The sequence below is a fragment of the Pseudorca crassidens genome, chromosome 19 (assembly GCF_039906515.1).
Source record: "Pseudorca crassidens isolate mPseCra1 chromosome 19, mPseCra1.hap1, whole genome shotgun sequence".
NCBI lineage: Eukaryota > Metazoa > Chordata > Mammalia > Artiodactyla > Delphinidae > Pseudorca > Pseudorca crassidens.
In genome coordinates, this window is record NC_090314.1 from 41968345 (window position 1) to 41985171 (window position 16827).

Consider the following 16827-nt stretch of genomic DNA (forward strand, 5'->3'; position numbering starts at 1 on the left):
AGAAAATATAAGATTTTAAGCTAAAAATTAATAATATAGACAGTGTTCCTTTCTGATGAGGGCATGGTGACCAGGGACTCAATGTTTACCTGTCCTGAACAAGATGGCTTTGTTTGGAGCAGGACAGGGTCAAAGTGATACCTGATGCAGAGAGTGTAAAGCAGACAGGCACCAGCCCCAAATGAACACATCACCATAGCAAGGTGCAGGGATAAGAGAAAAGGAGCATCTGCTTACCCCCTCCCATGTCCAATTGAGGGAATCGAGATTAATAAAAATAATTCTTTGGAGAATGATTCCACTCTATCCTACCCTGTTTTGCAATGAACAACCTCAATAACCTTACAGCAACAGTAGAATAACTTTTCTTCTTTTTTTAAAGGAAGCAAAAAAGACGATCCCTGGAAATTATTTTAAAATAAAAAATATCCTGGCCTGCGCCTCCCCCCCCCCACCCCCACTGCACTTTAGATGAACCTGTGATATTGTAGCAATGGCCCTTGAAGTGCAGTGGGGAGGTGATTTAGGAGAATATTAAAGGCAATGTGGAGATTCAAGGCGCCTCTCTCAGGGAGATCTGGAGAAATACGCAGCACAGATGGGCCGAGCAGATTAAACATTTCCGTCACATTGTTTCCAAATTGTGTTGTGGTGCCTGAGGCTGGTACTGCGGTCAGAGCAAAATAGAGTGGTGCAGAGCTGCGAGCTGCACAGTTTATGGAATACATATTAATACGCCAGTCTCACATGGTATCACCATTCTATCAGCTCCGAAATGGTGCTGTCTCTATTGTTCCTGAATTCTGCACTTAGCACCTTGCTTTCTCCTGTCTGCAAAGTGTTTACCTTCCCTTTATCCTTCCTCTCCTTTTTAGTCAAAGTTCAAGTTGTGTGTTTCTCATTTCTCTTTTCCATACAGCCCTGTTCCGCCTTCCCTCTTACCTTTACAGCTTATGATTTTTCTGTCATGCACACTATGTATTTTGCCCACACTTCCATCACCAACAATGTCCAGTGTGTGCGCGGGTCCTGCACCCCTCCCTAGCCTTGACTTGGTCATTATCCACTCACACCCAGTTCAGGACATCAGTTCAGACTTGAGGCTGAATAGTCCCTTGCACTCAGGGCTCTCAGACCCTCCATCTAGCTGACACATTCCTCTTCTCAGAACACTCAGCTCTTTGCCGGGGGTGAGCTTTGTGGAGTTGTTGCCATGTTCCCCCCACCCCAGCTGCTGTCGCTGGCCACCAGCCTTTCAATGTCCCCTTTCTTAGACTCAAAGCCCCCCATCCCTGGCCCCGGCTCCAGTCTCACCAATGTCTAGGTTAGCAGGTTCCCTGAAACATGGCAATAAATAAAACTAGTTCAATTGAGGCAAATTTAGTGATACATCTTTATTATGATTTATAGACCAAAACTCTGAATAATGGAAAAAAGAGAAAACGATTGCCAAGAACCTAAAACACGGTGTGAAACAGCCTGGAGAGGCCGCCAAGCTACCCAAGGTTTCAGCCAAGCATTGGGCTCTGATCCTTTCACAGGTTCCAACAGAACTAATCCACTGTCGACCCAACTGACCACTTGCTTTCTCCTTTGGTAAAATCTCTTCCTAAAACCATTTGTCCTGAAAAATGGGCACCTGTTTGTCTGTGGTGAACAATTGTTTTTCTCAGCAATTGGAAGGGTGCTGAGTTAGAGCCCTCAATTTATTTAATCACTTTCGATAGCCTCAGAAAGCATTAAATTTCCAAAGCTGGATTTCAGTAGAGAAATTGTAGGCCAACCCAGAGTAAAAATATGATGTTTTTGGCTCAGCTTGGAATATTACAATCTACTCTGCTTAGGAATTCAAATTTCCCATCTTTACTAATGATAATGTATGATGCACAGGCACTAATAAGAGAAATAAGCAATCATAAACCAATAATTCTGTGATTGATTGGCCTTTCCCATACATATGTGAAGCATTTATTGATCTTTCATGTTAGGGGCTGATTGATTGTTCCCTTGAAGAGGTAGTCTCTTGTTTACAAGCACTGAAATAGTGAACTTTGATGGTTAAAAGAATAAAAGTATGAGACATTTTCTGTGAATCTTGTTCCACAGAGGCTTATCGAAGCCCAATTCAATGTGAAAAGAGAACATTTCCATTAGGAACATTCTCAGGGGAACCAGCAGTGTCAAGCAGTTTGCTCCAAAAGCCATCATGTGGATTTGAATGGAAGCTATAAGAAGACACCACAACTTTTAAGTCACAGTTAAAGAGATGGCCTTAGGGCTTCCCTGGTGGTGCAGTGGTTGAGAGTCCGCCTGCCGATGCAGGGGACACAGGTTCGTGCCCTGGTCCGGGAAGATCCCACATGCCGCGGAGCGGCTGGGCCCGTGAGCCATGGCTGCTGAGCCTGCGTGTCCGGAGCCTGTGCTCCACCACGGGAGAGGCCACTATAGTGAGAGGCCCACGTACCACAAAAAAAAAAAAAAAAAAAAAAAGAGATGGCCTTAGAAGGGATAAGCAAGCTTGGTCAGCCTTTGAAGAAGGAATAGACTTGGCAGCTGGAAGGCTGAAGCCTTGGAAACCCAGAATGGCAGGATTCTTGATTTCCTTCCACTGTTTTATAAAAGTGGGGGTAGGGGTGAGATGGCCACACTGGGCCAAAGAGCAGATACAGGCCATAAAGATCATTGTACTTTCCCCCTAAAGTGCTGGTTGGTCAACTGTAGAGGGTTCATAAACCCTTTGAGAATCTGATGAGAGGTCTGGGCCTCACCCCAGGGATAAAACGCATGTACACATGCACACAAATTTTACACCAGTTTTAAGGAGTTCAAAGATCCCTTCACATGCATCCACAGAGAGGCCATGGGTCAGAGACTCCAGTTTAAGAATCTGTGCCCTAGAGGATGGTGATTTCCTTTTGTTGGAAAAGCCTAGGATTCACTGAGCCTAGAAATTGAATTCTCAGCCCAAGACTGGATGGTCATTCCAGGTCATGTCTGTGCTACTCCAGGGGAGCCATGGAAGAGCTTAAACAAATAGGAACCAGCAGGGAGGAGAGAAATTAATATGTAGCAATCATGGAGTAAGGGTATTTAATCTCTTTTAAGGCTTATGATAGGCGCCTGCTGGTTTTCCCCCTGATATCCCCTGACACCTACTGACAGGGTATTTGCAGCCACACAGGGACTCAGGGCCCTGTGACAGGAGGAGCACTGAGAAGGGCCATGATAGTCTTGAAGCCATAAACAGCAATAGGAAACCACTGGAGGCAGAGTCAAGCTGTGTGGCGAGCCCGTGGTTGGTGGCCATACTGCCTTTTGTTTATAGAATTTGCTGTTCTTTTTATGGCAGGTTTGGTAGGGGTTTCTTTTCCTTGTTGATGGAGATTAGCAGCACAAATCCTTTTAGGGCAGTGTGCAAGCCCCCATAAACACTTTTGATTGTTGCTGATGGTGAGTGCTGTGCCTATTTCAGATTCCCTCAATACTCTGCTCATCCAGGCCAACAGCTTCTCCAACCAGATAATGGAGTCCAAACAGCCAACCTTCGTTTTTAAGACTCCTTCATCTGAGGGGTTCAAGGAGGTGGGGCAGGGTTGATGTTGAGGAAGACAGATGTTTGATCAAGCCTAGAAATATTTATGACGAGAACAAGCCACACATTATACTATTTTTGAGTGTAAGTCTTCTTAAAAGATTTTGTGGCAAGAAGCAAGCACTGATGTAAAGGGTTTGGGTTTTTTTTAAATAGCTTTTTATATTCTTATCCAAATCATCTTCACTTAACCAGTTTGTATAATCAACATCTTAGCTCTACCACACACAGTCTATAGAATAGAGAGTTACGGAGTGGGGAGCCTGTATAATTCTGAGACCCTAACATTGTCACTTGTAGGTGTGCATCCCCACCTTGAAGGTAGAAACACTTCCGCATTGAGGATTTCAGGTCTCCTGGGACTGTCTCAGGCATTTTTCCAGTCAGTCCTTCCAAACATCTGGGCAAAAAGAAGTCAAACTTTATTGAAAATGTTGATACCAGGAATTCAGTTCTCTCTGCCATCCCAAAACTAAAATCCAAGAATCAGCAACTTAATAAAAATGCAGTAAATTAGCACCTCTAGACAAGAGCAGAGTTCATTCAGAGCTGGGGTCTGCCTGGCTGAGCCAGTACTCTCTCCATTTTAATAGTTTAATAAAAATTAGCATAATTAACGAACATCTGTATGATCCAGAGTGGTGCAATTTGGCACTTGGAAACGAGAGCTTAAGCATGATTGCTGTGAGTTTAATGTTGTTTTAATTCTTTTTGGCGCTGCGCAGTGAAATAAACGTTTGGTGGTGATAGTTCTCCGCCGGATCTCATTTGCATTTTTCTCCCTTTGATTATGAGCAGTTGTGGACTCCCCAGCAATTCATCAAAGTAGAAATTATTTTAACATACCTCGTGGTGTTCAGACTGGGCTGGAGCAATGCATGGTGGGGTGGTGATAGGAGAAGAAAAGGCTAGAAATATTCCATTCACGCTTTAAACATCTCAGCCCTGTAGCCTTTTTCGGGTATCCAGCCAAGGGATGAAATCCCCAGTGAGATCCCAAGACCTGTAGGTGCTTTGATTAAGCTCCTAGGCTACCACAGCAGGATGCATATGGTCTCTGAGACTGTGCCATCCTCCTTACACTTCTGCTTGCTCTTTTGTTTTGAAGGGCAGAGTTGATTGCACACACCCCAGTTCCCACCTCTGTGGTGAGAATGCCACATCTGCGGTCGGCAGGGTCAGTGCTCCCCTCGAGCAAGAGCGCACTGACTGGGAGCCGGCCTTTGCAGGTGTCCTGCTGTGCCTCATCTGCTTCCCGTTTGCACCCTCTTCAAGTTGGCAGAGAGCACCTTCCCAAGGCTCTGTTCCTACTCCTGGCCTTACGGCTGAAGGGGGATGCTGCCAAGTGGGCGTCAGAGTCAGAAGTCTTGAACGGTCCCTAGGGAGAGAATGCCGTAGCTGAGCCCCTCAGGTGACGAAGATGACAGCATGTGGCAGTAGAAGACCACACCTCACACATGTGTAAGCAAGCTGACTTTTATCAAAAGACTGTCAGACAACATGGTGCCCACCCTCTGCCAGTGAGATAGCAGAAGAGCTGAAGCTAGAGTTTTTAAGATAGAGTATGCGTTTCCCCCACACAGCAAGGCCCTGTCGACATGGCCACTGCAGCGACGTACTAATGCAAGGCAGCCCTACAAGAAAACTTAAGGCAGAAACTGCCCTAACTTCGGTGTTGGGAAATGGACAGTAACATAACTCGTACCGAGAGGAGCTTTAAAATGTCCTGCCGTGGGAATTCCCTAGCGGTCCAGTGGTTAGGACTTGGCACTTCCACTGCCAGCCCTGGGTTCTATCCCAGGTCAGGGAACTAAGATCCTGCAAGCCTTGTGGCACGGCCAAAAAATAATAATAATAAAACAATAAAATAAAATGTCCTGACAGGCATAGGCTGAGGAATTCTGGGTAATCTCCCATACAGCAGTGCAGACTGTAGGGGGAAGCTGGCCTCCCTCCTGGGGGAGGGGGGCAATGAGAAGGTGCTGTGGGAATGAGAAGGTGCTGTAGGGGGAGGGGAGTGGACACATTCATTTATTTATGACAGATTTTTAAAAGGTAATTCCCTGTTCCTTTTAGGATAAGCTCAGTAGTCTCACTTCTTATGGCATCTGAGATGCTCTTCATGGTATTTAGGGAGCCATTTGGAGAAACTGTCTCCAAAGGCAATTGCTCTCTTCCTGCCACAACCATTTCAATCACCAGGAAATATCTTGGAGTTTGTTGTAACTAATCTGCTCAACTGAGAGTATAAATCCCCACTGTTCCCTTCATTTCTTCGTAACCTCATTTAACAAAGTTTTTTGGGGCCCCATTCTGTGCCAAGCACCATGCTGACTGCTGGGAATACAAGAGCAAACAAAACCAACAAGGTCCCAGCTCCCACAGAACTTTCCACCCAGTGACTGGCAGTAAGACAAAGGCCGTCAGATACAAGGCAGCGTGATGATTCATTTCCAGGGAGGCACAGGGCACAGGCGCTGTGGACCACAGAGCTGGGGCCCTCACTTAGAGAGTGGCGAGGAGAGGCTTCTGGAGAGGCCACAGAGACTCAGGAATTGAAATCTGAAGGCTGCTTAGGAGTCAGCCCTATGGAAGGGAGGAGGGAAGTAGAGGCTAAACAGGCAGAGGAAAGGCTCCATGGTGAGAGACCCTGAGGCCCATGGGAGTAGCAAAGACAAGTTCTGTTTTACTAAGGGTCGACTAGATTTAGGGAATAAATGACAATGCTGGGCAGTGAATGGAACTAGATCATGCAGGGCTTTGTCCACCTTTTTAAGAAGTTCACAGTAGGCAGTAGGAACTCACTAAGGTTTCAAGCAGAGCCGTGATATTATCAATGTGCCTTTTAGAAAGATTCTGGCTGCACAATGAAAAGCAGATTGGAGGAGAACAAGAATGGAGACACAGAAACCAATTTGGAGGTTGTTTCTGTAGTCCTCAGGAGAGGTGACAGTGACATGACTCTAGGCTATTGCCAACGGGAATGGAGAGAACTGGATGGATTCCAGTAACATTTTGGATAGAGAATTGACAGAACTCAAGGACTGATTGGAAGAGGAGGGTGAAATTGGGAATGACTCTTGGGTTTCTGGCTTGAGTAACTGAGTGCATAGCGGTATCACTCACTGAGACACAGAACACAGGTCGTCAAGATACTCTGTGAATGGGAATGGATACAGAGGCAAGATGATGGTTAAATTTAGGACACAGTGAGTTTGAGAAGCTTGATGGACTTGCACTTCGGTATTGGGATCCAACCCTTAGAGATCTGGGCTGGAGCTATGGTTGTGAGTCATTTATAGAGGCATGGTGGCTAAACCACAGAGGTGTATAAGATTGCTCAAGAAAAGTGCATCAAGTCAGAAGAAGGCCAGGATAGAAACCCTGGAACACCACATTAAAAGGAGGGATAGAGGAAGATGAGGAGAAAGAAAAGAAGCAACCAGAGAGGGAGGTAGGATGGAAACCAGGAGAGTATAATTATAGAAATTAAGAGAAGAAAATGCCTCAAGAAAGGTCCATAGTGCCAGCAATACTGAGAGATCAAGTAAATTAAGGATTGAAAAGTGCTCATAGAATTTGAGCAATAAGGAGGTTATAGGAAGCGTAAGTGGAATGACGGAGGTTGAAGCCTGCTTAGAGTGGCTCGAAGAGTGGATAGAAAGCAAGAAGTTGGGGCAGTAAGTGAAATAAATTCTTTCAATAAATTTGTGAATTGGCAGTGTAGACTAGTCGAAATGGGAAGCAGACATGCATTAGGGACTAAATAATTATTTTCAAAGACGAAAGAAACTTGAACACACTTCAGTGCTGACATAAGGAGCCATTTACATTAGAGGCAGAGGTCAGACTTCTCAGAACCTGGTCTCTAAGAACAAAAGCAGAAGGGTTACAAGTGCACACTAGGTAAGTTCCTGTTTGGGTGGCTGAAGGTTGACAGATCTGATGGCTTCGCTTTTCTCTTTGAAGGTGGAAAAGAGGTCAGCTGCTGAGAGGAAGGGGAGAGGCAGAGTTAGAGGAGGGGAGGTACACTAACAAAAAGATAACCAGTTGACCCAGAATTTTAGTGTGTCAGCAACCTGGTTTTCTTTTTTTCCTAGAACTCAGCAGCCAGGTGGGCAAAAGGCAGACAGTTGGCTCCATGGTACCCGAATCCAGTTGAACTGGAATACGTATATTTTCCACATATTCCTAAATTTCACTTCCTTCAAAAGAAGGAAAACATGTTCTAGTGCTTTCAGGAATAGTCCTATAATGTTCAACATCTGCTGTGCTTTTGAGAAGCTCTTCTGTACTCAAGGAGCTCCGTTCTCAACCCTGTGAGCTCCACTCTCAAACCCTTCTTTTAAACCCTCTCATTCCCTTTCTTGTTTGCCCCTCCCTGTGGCTCTTATGTCCTGCCTGTCATTATTGATGGACCTGTCAACCTCTGACCTCTTCCAGGGGAGGAATCTAATGTTTAGAGTACCTACTATGTATCAGGCACTTTGAATTGTTTTCATGTCTGCGGCGTCACTTATATTCCCCACAACAGAGGGGTGATATTATGCCTACTCTTACAGAAGAGGAAGTTAAAGCCAGGAGACCGTCCGGTCACATGGTTACTAAATGACCAAGTGGGGACAAGATCCCAGTCTGTCTGACTCCGAAGCCCATTACTCTATGCTGTAAACTCCCAGGGAGCAAGCAGTGTTCTGATTCATCATCCATCTCATGGGAACTCAAACAACACTTTGCACATAGAAGGTGCTTGGTAAATATTATTGATTTGCACTATGACCTGACTCCCTGAATACTTCAGTGCTCTGGCATTTTAGGGTGTGCCCAACTTTCCCCAAAGGAGCCGTTCCACTCTGCTTGGTAAAAGACATGCTCTTTAGGTTCAGCAGTGGCACCAAATATGCTAAATTTACAATGTAGACAGAAAGATGGCAAAAGAAAAGCAGTTTTTCTTCCTTCTAGATAACTTTTAAATTTAGTAATCCCATCAGGGGTGTTAATGAGTTGTACTGACAGTGTCTACAAAGAAACCACCCAACAGAATCTCCCATGTGATCATTTAACAGATTAACAAAGATTAACAGAAGCATGACTAAATTCCAACGGAAACCATCCTCTTGTCATTTTTCAGGAATATAACATGTATGGCTGGTGGGTTGGAGAACTGAACAGCCTCATTGGGATTGTTCCAAAGGAGTATCTCACCACCGCCTTTGAAGTGGAAGAAAGATGAAGCCCAGGTATCAGAACTATTGACAATGAATTTGTTGGCCATGCCTTTGTTTCTTTGTGAAGGATGAGAGTTGCCAGCGAAGTAGCTTTTCTTCATTTCCAAAAGTGATGCTGGTAATTCACCATTGAAAGAAGATAAGGCTGTAGTTGTTTTTCCTAAATCGGGCGACTGTGTCAGTCAGGATTAGGTTCAACTACATGTGACAGAAAACTCAAAATAACAGTGATTAATTGTTATTAATTAACACAGAAATTTATTTTTCTCTTCTGTAAAAATCTGGAGGTAAGTAATCCAAGGTATCTAGGTCCCAGGTACCTTCTCTTTTTGCCCCACTGTGTGTGGTCAACATTCCCCAGGTTACCTCATGGCCCAAGATGGATGCTCCAGTTCAAGCTATCATGTCTGTATCCTACCCAGCAGGAAAGAGAAAATGACAGGATAAGGGCACACCCTCTCCTTTTAAGGACATTTCACAGATGTTGCACACACCACTTCTGCTTACATCCCATTGGCCAGAACTTGGACATACAGAGACAGCAAGCTGCAAAGAAAGCTTTCTTCTAGGTAGAATCTGTGTCCAGCTTAAAAGTGGAGTGGGGCAGGGTCGGGCCGGGACGGGGGCGGGCGGGCGGTGGTGGAACTAATAAATTTAAAAGGGAGAATGAATATTGGAGAATTAGGAATTTGTGCCACAAGGATGGATCTGTGTCTTTACGCACAGCTCTCAAATCCAGAGGACCATTTCCCCCAAATGCCCGTGTACTGCAATATGATTGGCAAAGATTAGGAATCCAGTACGAGGATTCCTATGGAACATAATCAAATTAACTTTTAGGTAACAAAGAATATGGATTGCATTTTATCAGCAAGAACCACATCATACTTTAAAACAGTAGAGTGAGTGCTTTGGGTGGGGTAACAATAGGATTAGAATTAGGATGGTGATGGAGGACACCAAGGCTCGCATGATATCACTAGCTCCATCTTCTGGCCTGAAATGGAAGCAGCCTTTATTGATGGGGTGAAGGATGTTATGTGTGACAGTGATACAAACTGGCCTTGGAATCTTTCAGACCAGGGCCCACTCTAGTGTGCAGCAGCAGTTGAGTGGTTCATTTAGGAAAATACATAAGGAGAGATCTTACTCTCTGATGCCCCTGTACAATCATGAAGCACCAGCTCGGGCCTCTCGCTCAAGGTTTGACTTTATGATTTTCTGAATGAGGACTCCATTTCCAGGCCATGAATGCAGAAGGCTTGGAATTTTTTTGTCAAATCTAAATAAATTCACCCTACTTCACTCTGTCATTTATTTCATGACAAACTTGTTTATCTCCTCATTCTCTTTGACCCAACAATTCCACATCTAGGAGTTTATCCTACAGCTACACTTGCACACGTGCAAAATGATATACACACAAGGTTGTTTGCAATAGCAAACTATTGGAAATGACCTAAATGTTCAATAGAGACCTCGCCAAGTAACTGTAGTAATTCAGGGAATTGAATACTATGCCACATTAGGAGATATCTGGTGGCGCAGTGGTTGAGAGTCCGCCTGCCGATGCAGGGGACACGGGTTCGTGCCCCGGTCCGGGAAGATCCCACATGCGGCAGAGCGGCTAGGCCCGTGAGCCATGGCCACTGAGCCTGCGCGTCTGGAGCCTGTGCTCCGAAACGGGAGAAGCCACAACAGTGAGAGGTCCGCATACCGCAAAATAAAAATAATAATTTAAAAAAAAAAAGCAGTGAAGGGTAGGTCTAATTTGCTCCATTTGTGTAAAGAGGGAGTCTCCAATTGCTTATATATGTATGAGTTACCGCTGGAAGGAGAAAGAAGAGGATAACACTGGTTGCCTCCAATGACAGAGAAATTGCGTGACTGTGACACAGGGTAGGAGGGAGACACTTTTTACTCTATGCCCTTTTATATCTTCTATATTTTGAATCATAAAAGCAAATTTGTGTAGTTTTCCTCCTTTAGGACACATACCCTTCTCTCTACCCCACCTTCATGAAGAAACTGATGATCAAGCGCTCCCACTCCCTGTACCATCCAGCCCAACAACATCATGGGCTCTTCCCTGTACAGAAGAGACCCAGGTCTCTGACACCCACCGTGTAGTAACTGTAAACCACCAATGAGACAAGTGAGAAGAGGCATCTTCAGCAGACCTGTTACTAAACCTGCCTCGTCATAGCTGAGCCCATCTCTAAACATCTCCACATACCCACTTCTGCCTTTTCCACAGGCTTGTCACAGAGAAGGTGAGAGAGAGAGAAACCTTTGGAGGAAGAAGTTGCTGGTTGCTTTGGCTGGTTTGAAAAGCACGAATAAACCTCAGATTTGGTTCCTTGCCCTGCGTGATGGTGTTGTGTTTCTTTTTGTACTGGTATCAAAATGCTGGCTCTGGGCATTCTTATCGCCTCCAAACAAAGTGGGAAGGGAGGATTTCCCTGGCGGTCCATCGGTTAAGACTCCACGCTCCCAATGCAAGGGACGTGGGTTCAATCCCTTGGTCAGGAAACTAAGATCCCACATGCCTCGCAGCCAAAAGCAAACAAAAACAAACAAACAAACAAAAACCACCAAGTGGGAAGGGAGAGCCTGAAAGAAAACAAAAGCCCAAACACAGAAGAGGGCTTGCAATTGTCTTTCAGGGCAGGACCATTTCTGGAACCCAGGCTTGCCCGGTTTCTGGTCGGCTTCTCAGACTTCCTTTCACTGCCTACTTGTTATTTTTTTCTTTTGTGTTCACTCTGTCTGAAATGAGACAGGGCTAGAAGCGAGTCTTTGGAGTCAGCACATGGGAGAGTTCCCTTTTGGGCCTCAGTTAACAACCCCACTGTGTCCTGCAGGCTGAGGGAGTGCTGTGGGGAGGGCTTGTGTCTATACGACCCTGTTTCCTTTTCCTGTTGCCTGTGCCTAGCACTCGGGTTATCTGTGCCTTCAAGAGGCAGCAAAACATAATGGTTAAGAACATAAACTTTGGGACTTCCCTGGCGGTGGTCCAGTGGTTGAGACTTCGCCTTCCAATGCAGAGAGTGTGGGTTCCATCCCTGGTCAAGGAGCTGAGATCCCACATGCCTTGCAGCCAAAAAACCAAAGAACATAAAACAGAAGCAATATTGTAACAAAGTCAATACAGACTTTGAAAATGGTCCACCAAAAAAAAAAATCTTTAAAAAAGAAAAAAAGAACATAAACTTTGAGAGAATTCGCTGGTGGTCCAGTGGTTAAGACTCAGGCTTTCACTGCTGGCGCGGGTTTAATCCCTGGTCACCGGAACTAAGGTTCCCCAAGCTGCGAGGCGCAGCCCAGAAAAAAAAAACATAAACTTTAGGACCAGACAACCTGGAAATAAGTCCCGGTTCCCTGTATACTACATATGTTCTCTAAGAGCAAGTTACTTGACCTTTTACGCCACAATTTCCTCACCTTAGAAGGGGTATACTCCATCTCACCAGGTCATTAGGAGATTAAAGGAGTTAACGTGTAAGGTACCTGGAACACCACCTGGCACGTAGTAAGTTACTGCTCAGTAAGGTTTAGTTATATTATTGCCTGACTTTCTACACAAGAAATTTTGAGAGATGGGCAACTGAGCAGCCATAGAAATTTTATCTTCGAAGCTGCCTATTCTATTCAGAGCTGTTCTAGCTTGGCAGTAGCCTTCCTCACCTCTTAACAACAATATCACAGCCCTGCAGTAAGACACCATTTCATGTCACCAAAGAGAGAAACTGGGAGCAAACAGGGATGTTGTCAGTGGATTCCAAGTTTCTCCAAAGATCCTACGCCAGCTATTCATTTCCAGATTTTTCTGACCCAGGAGTAAAACAAAAGAAAGCTTTGTTATATGTGATGGATAAAGAAGTAACAAAAGGGGGACAATTTAAGTCTGGAAGGGGAAAAAAAGAGATAAAAGGCACTACAGAACTGTCCATAACGTCCCCTCCACTTTACACAGGGTGCCAAAGGAGAAGCAACCACTAGGTGGCAGCAGATGAGCAGATGAACCAAAGGGAACCAATTGCCTTCCGCTTTAGGAACCTTTGCACCAATCCCAGCCTACAGGTAAAGACAATGGGCATTGTTAAAGTGGTTAATGGAAGGAGCAAACAGAAACCCCTCTGTGCCCAACTGCCCCCTCCCTAGAGAACCCTCAGGGACCCAACTCTGGAAGGCTGGGTGGCTAACAGGAGAGAATACCACTGTGCCACCGCTCCACGACTAAGACACCAGAAAAGGGGAAACCAGAGGAGGAAGAGGGGGTATCTGGGGCCGGGTCAGAAGGGGAATGAAAAAGGAGCAAGGTCAGGTACTTTCTCCACTCTGCACAGTTCAACACTCTCTCAGTGGCATGGCCATTGGCTTCCGGTATTTAAAACAAAACCCCCTTAGTGCAATAGTCCTTTCTATACCTCCAGACCTGAGGAAACCAGCAACTTGCCAAACTGCAAAGGTCTTTTGGCACCTCAGTCTACTGCACCACACTCACGTTCTAGCTGTAAAACTTAGAGGAAAAAGTAGATTGGCCCTAAAAGATATAAACAAATGGACTAATTGGGAATCTGGTCCATAGCCATCTGGCTATTTCTGACCTTATAACATGCTGGAAAAGATAGTGCAAGTTCGAGACTATCTACAGACAAAGGGCATTCTCTGTTAGGGGAAAGTTCTAAAGGAGACTTCTGGGAAGTAGTGGATTCCTACAGTCTGCCTGAAGCTAAACCTCACCCAGCAGACCTGCTCAATTCCACAGCCACCATCTCAGCCAACAGCCTCAGAAAGCAACTGGCTAATCAGATTACTCCTTCTCTGTTTGACTCCACTAACCAAATCCCCACCTTACTGCCTGTGACTAACTGGATAACGGGCATTAGACCACTTAACTAACCACATTATATGTAGGATGGCTGCTTAAAAGCCACTAATTACTCTAGCACATGAAACTGGAGAGGGTAAGAGGTGGGAGGCCCTTTTCCTCCCTTGATATTATGTAAAGGAGAGAAAATAAGAAAGCTAAAATCCTATGTTTAAGAAGCAAATGCATATCTGCCCTTCACAGATATATAGTAATTTACACAGAACTTACTGACTTCCACTGGATAACCTGACCTGAGGTGGGTACAGTTTGGCCTGCCTCATCCAAGCTGATAATCTGAGAATACTAAATGCTCTGAAAGCAATCTTTCAGCTACATTTCATTAAAAATACATTTTTCCAGTGTGTTTCCTCTGTCATCCATATAGCAAAATAGCATAGACATTGTTTTACAATTACCTCAGTATTCAGTTTTCCCACACAATGGTCTGTTATATCTCTTAGAAATCTGTATTTAATTCAAAACCAACGACATCTTTTCCCTCTGGTGAATAAAAATGGGAAAGAGAAGAGAATTCCTATTAAGTCTCATTCCCTAAACCCAGACATTTTGATTCTATTTAAAGAGGGGCCAACTAAATGTCCTCCCTCCTGTTACTTTATCTAAACATAATATGTAAGCAATAGCCTAGATTTCAAGTTATCCTTAACTGTTTTAGCACCTTAGCTTGCTCAGCTGCACCACCTTATTTGTAATCAGTCTTTGCAAGTGGCAAAACTGAGGATCTGAAAGGTGGTGACTTGAACAAAAATCACACAAAATCTGCTGTTGAAGAGGAAATGAAATGAGGGACTCTTGAAAATCTCAGGCTGCCGCTCTGCTTATTGAATCACTTGAGTTCTGTTGCAGTGAGACACCTCCAGTGACACATTTCCAAAATCCACATTTCACACCAATCACTTACATCACAATAAAGCAGTGGTGTCATGAAGCATGTGTCTGTGTTGGGGGGGGCTGGGGAGGGGGGGCAGTCCTGCCTTTATAAATCAGTCTGAGAAAGAGGGAGTTGAAGAAAAGCAAGAGGGGATTCCCTGGTGGCGCAGTGGTTGAGAGGCCGCCTGCCGATGCAGGGGACACGGGTTTGTGCCCCGGTCCGGGAAGATCCCACATGCCGCGGAGCGGCTGGGCCCCTGAGCCATGGCCCCTGAGCCATGGCCGCTGAGCCTGCGCTCCGCAACGGGAGAGGCCACAACAGTGAGAGGCCCGCGTACCGCAAAAAAAAAGAGAAGGAAGAAAGGAAAAAAAGAATCCAACGTATGTTTGTATGTTCCTCCTTCTTCGTTTTTTTTCTTTCGTTCCTTCTCATCTTGAGAACAAAACTCTTGAATGTCAGGGACAGAGGTGCTTTAACCTTTGGCCAAAAGGAAGCTCTCCCTGCAGGTCTCTCCACCAGAAGCAACTCTGGAAGGATAAATCTTGAGTGGCACTGATTTGCTAATTCCCAGAGCACCAGCAAAATCTGTGGAGCTGACTTTAGAAAAAGCAGCTGTCTACATAGAGGATTATCCCTGCTACACAGCCCAGTGACTCAAACTAATTTTCTAGTTTGTGGATTACCACAGTCCCTTGCTTCCCCCTCCCTCCTGCCCAGCTATTTCATCTCCCATTAGAATTTACACAGATTGGGTAGGGAGCCTGAAACGTAAAACTAAAGAGATTTTTCTTCTTCAAGGGATCTGAATTATTCTCCCTATTTTCCTATCAAAAACTGTTCAGAAAATATGTTTTTCTTCTGTTTTTCTTTGTCTTTTCAGTTAGTATGAATTGATGACCACCCTTTTGCAACTCTTGAGATTCAATTAATGATATATTTTAAGATGCAGCCTATTTTGCACCAATATCTTTTCTAAATATGATGCCCCCGCCCCCCAAAAAACTATAGTATTAGAGGAAACTAAAATACAATTAATAGGCAACTATGTAGTTTATTTTCCAAATGGAGACACTTTTGAGAATGAAAGGGGGCATTATTAATAAGGATGCCATGACCATAGGTGTAAACCAGGATGAGTGGTCACCCTAAAAATAAGGCAAAATGGGCTGCCTAGTCACCAGGAGCGTGGGCAGGAGATAGAGACAGCCTGGTTCTCCTGGCCGATGCTTGGCAACATCCCTTCTAATGAAGTCCTCTCCCCTGCAGGCCTGGCTCCTAGGAAAACCCTGCCAACTAGGCTTTCTTTTCCTGATGCCCAGGCTGTTCCAAGAGACCTGGTGTCTCTGGCATCAAGCTGTTCGGGCGCTGGCTGGTCATCAGCAGCTGTGTGTGTTCAGTTCCCTCGTGGGGCCCATCACCACCCGCCACCTGGCAGAGTGCCACTGAGGGAAGCGTTTCTGTGGCACTGGGCAAGAGTATGCCACTTCCCTGCCTCCTGCCATGGGAGTTAGCTCCAAGAGGCTTCTACTGCTGGTCCTCAAAGAAGGCATCTGGGTCCACTGTAGACACTCTTAGCCTGATGGTGAGCAGCTGGGCACCTTTTATGCCCCACATGCGATCATGGAACAGAAAACAGGATACAAAACCTCCCTTTTAACTACAGTCAGGCACTGACATTGCTCTGCCCTGAATCACCAAGGTGGCACATGCACACCACCTACATTTACTGGATGCCTCCCACGGTGGGCACTCTGCTAAGCCCGTCATTAATATATTCCACCTCCAGGAAAGCACCTGCCATCTGGAGATCTGCGACCAAAGCAGTGCATTGGAGGTTTGGGGGCGGAGGGGGGATTTAGAGCTTATTGCCTCATTTTATTAGTACAGGGCTTCTCAACCTGGCACTATTGACATCTGGGGCCAGGTAGTTGTATGTTCTTGGGGCACTGTAGGATGTACAGCAGCATCTGGCCTCTACCCACTAGATGCCAGTACTACTCCCCTCAACCCCCCACCCATTCTGACAACCCAAAATGTCTCTAGATATTGTCGAATGTGCCCTGGGAACAAAACCACCCCTGGTGAAGAACCATTGTCTCAGGGCATTTGGGTGTGCATAGGGCCAAGTACAGAGAAACTGCCCTGCCTTCTAGAAGTCTGGGCTTTAGCTACTGGATTACAGTGACAGAGAGAGGCTTATGAAGTTGAGAAGACAGAGAGTATAAATGTCATGAATTCC

At 45.3% G+C, this 16827-nt stretch overlaps 1 protein-coding gene and 1 long non-coding RNA gene across 2 annotated transcripts in view; one reads left to right on the top strand and one right to left on the bottom strand.

Moving 5' to 3' along the window:
• Positions 1 to 11180, top strand: part of SKAP1 (src kinase associated phosphoprotein 1) — a 276280-nt gene extending 265100 nt beyond the window's left edge. The window contains exons 12-13 of the mRNA XM_067717226.1: positions 8724 to 8832; positions 11078 to 11180. Of these exons, the coding sequence (XP_067573327.1) occupies positions 8724 to 8825 (102 nt within the window). The 3' untranslated portion in view covers positions 8826 to 8832; positions 11078 to 11180. The remainder of the gene's footprint in view (positions 1 to 8723; positions 8833 to 11077) is intronic.
• Positions 3729 to 4576, bottom strand: LOC137211906 (uncharacterized). Its single transcript, XR_010937275.1, has 2 exons — positions 4439 to 4576; positions 3729 to 3992 (listed from the first exon to the last, which is right to left on the bottom strand). It is a non-coding gene; the product is annotated as an uncharacterized lncRNA (long non-coding RNA).
• Positions 11181 to 16827: the final 5647 nt, after the last annotated feature.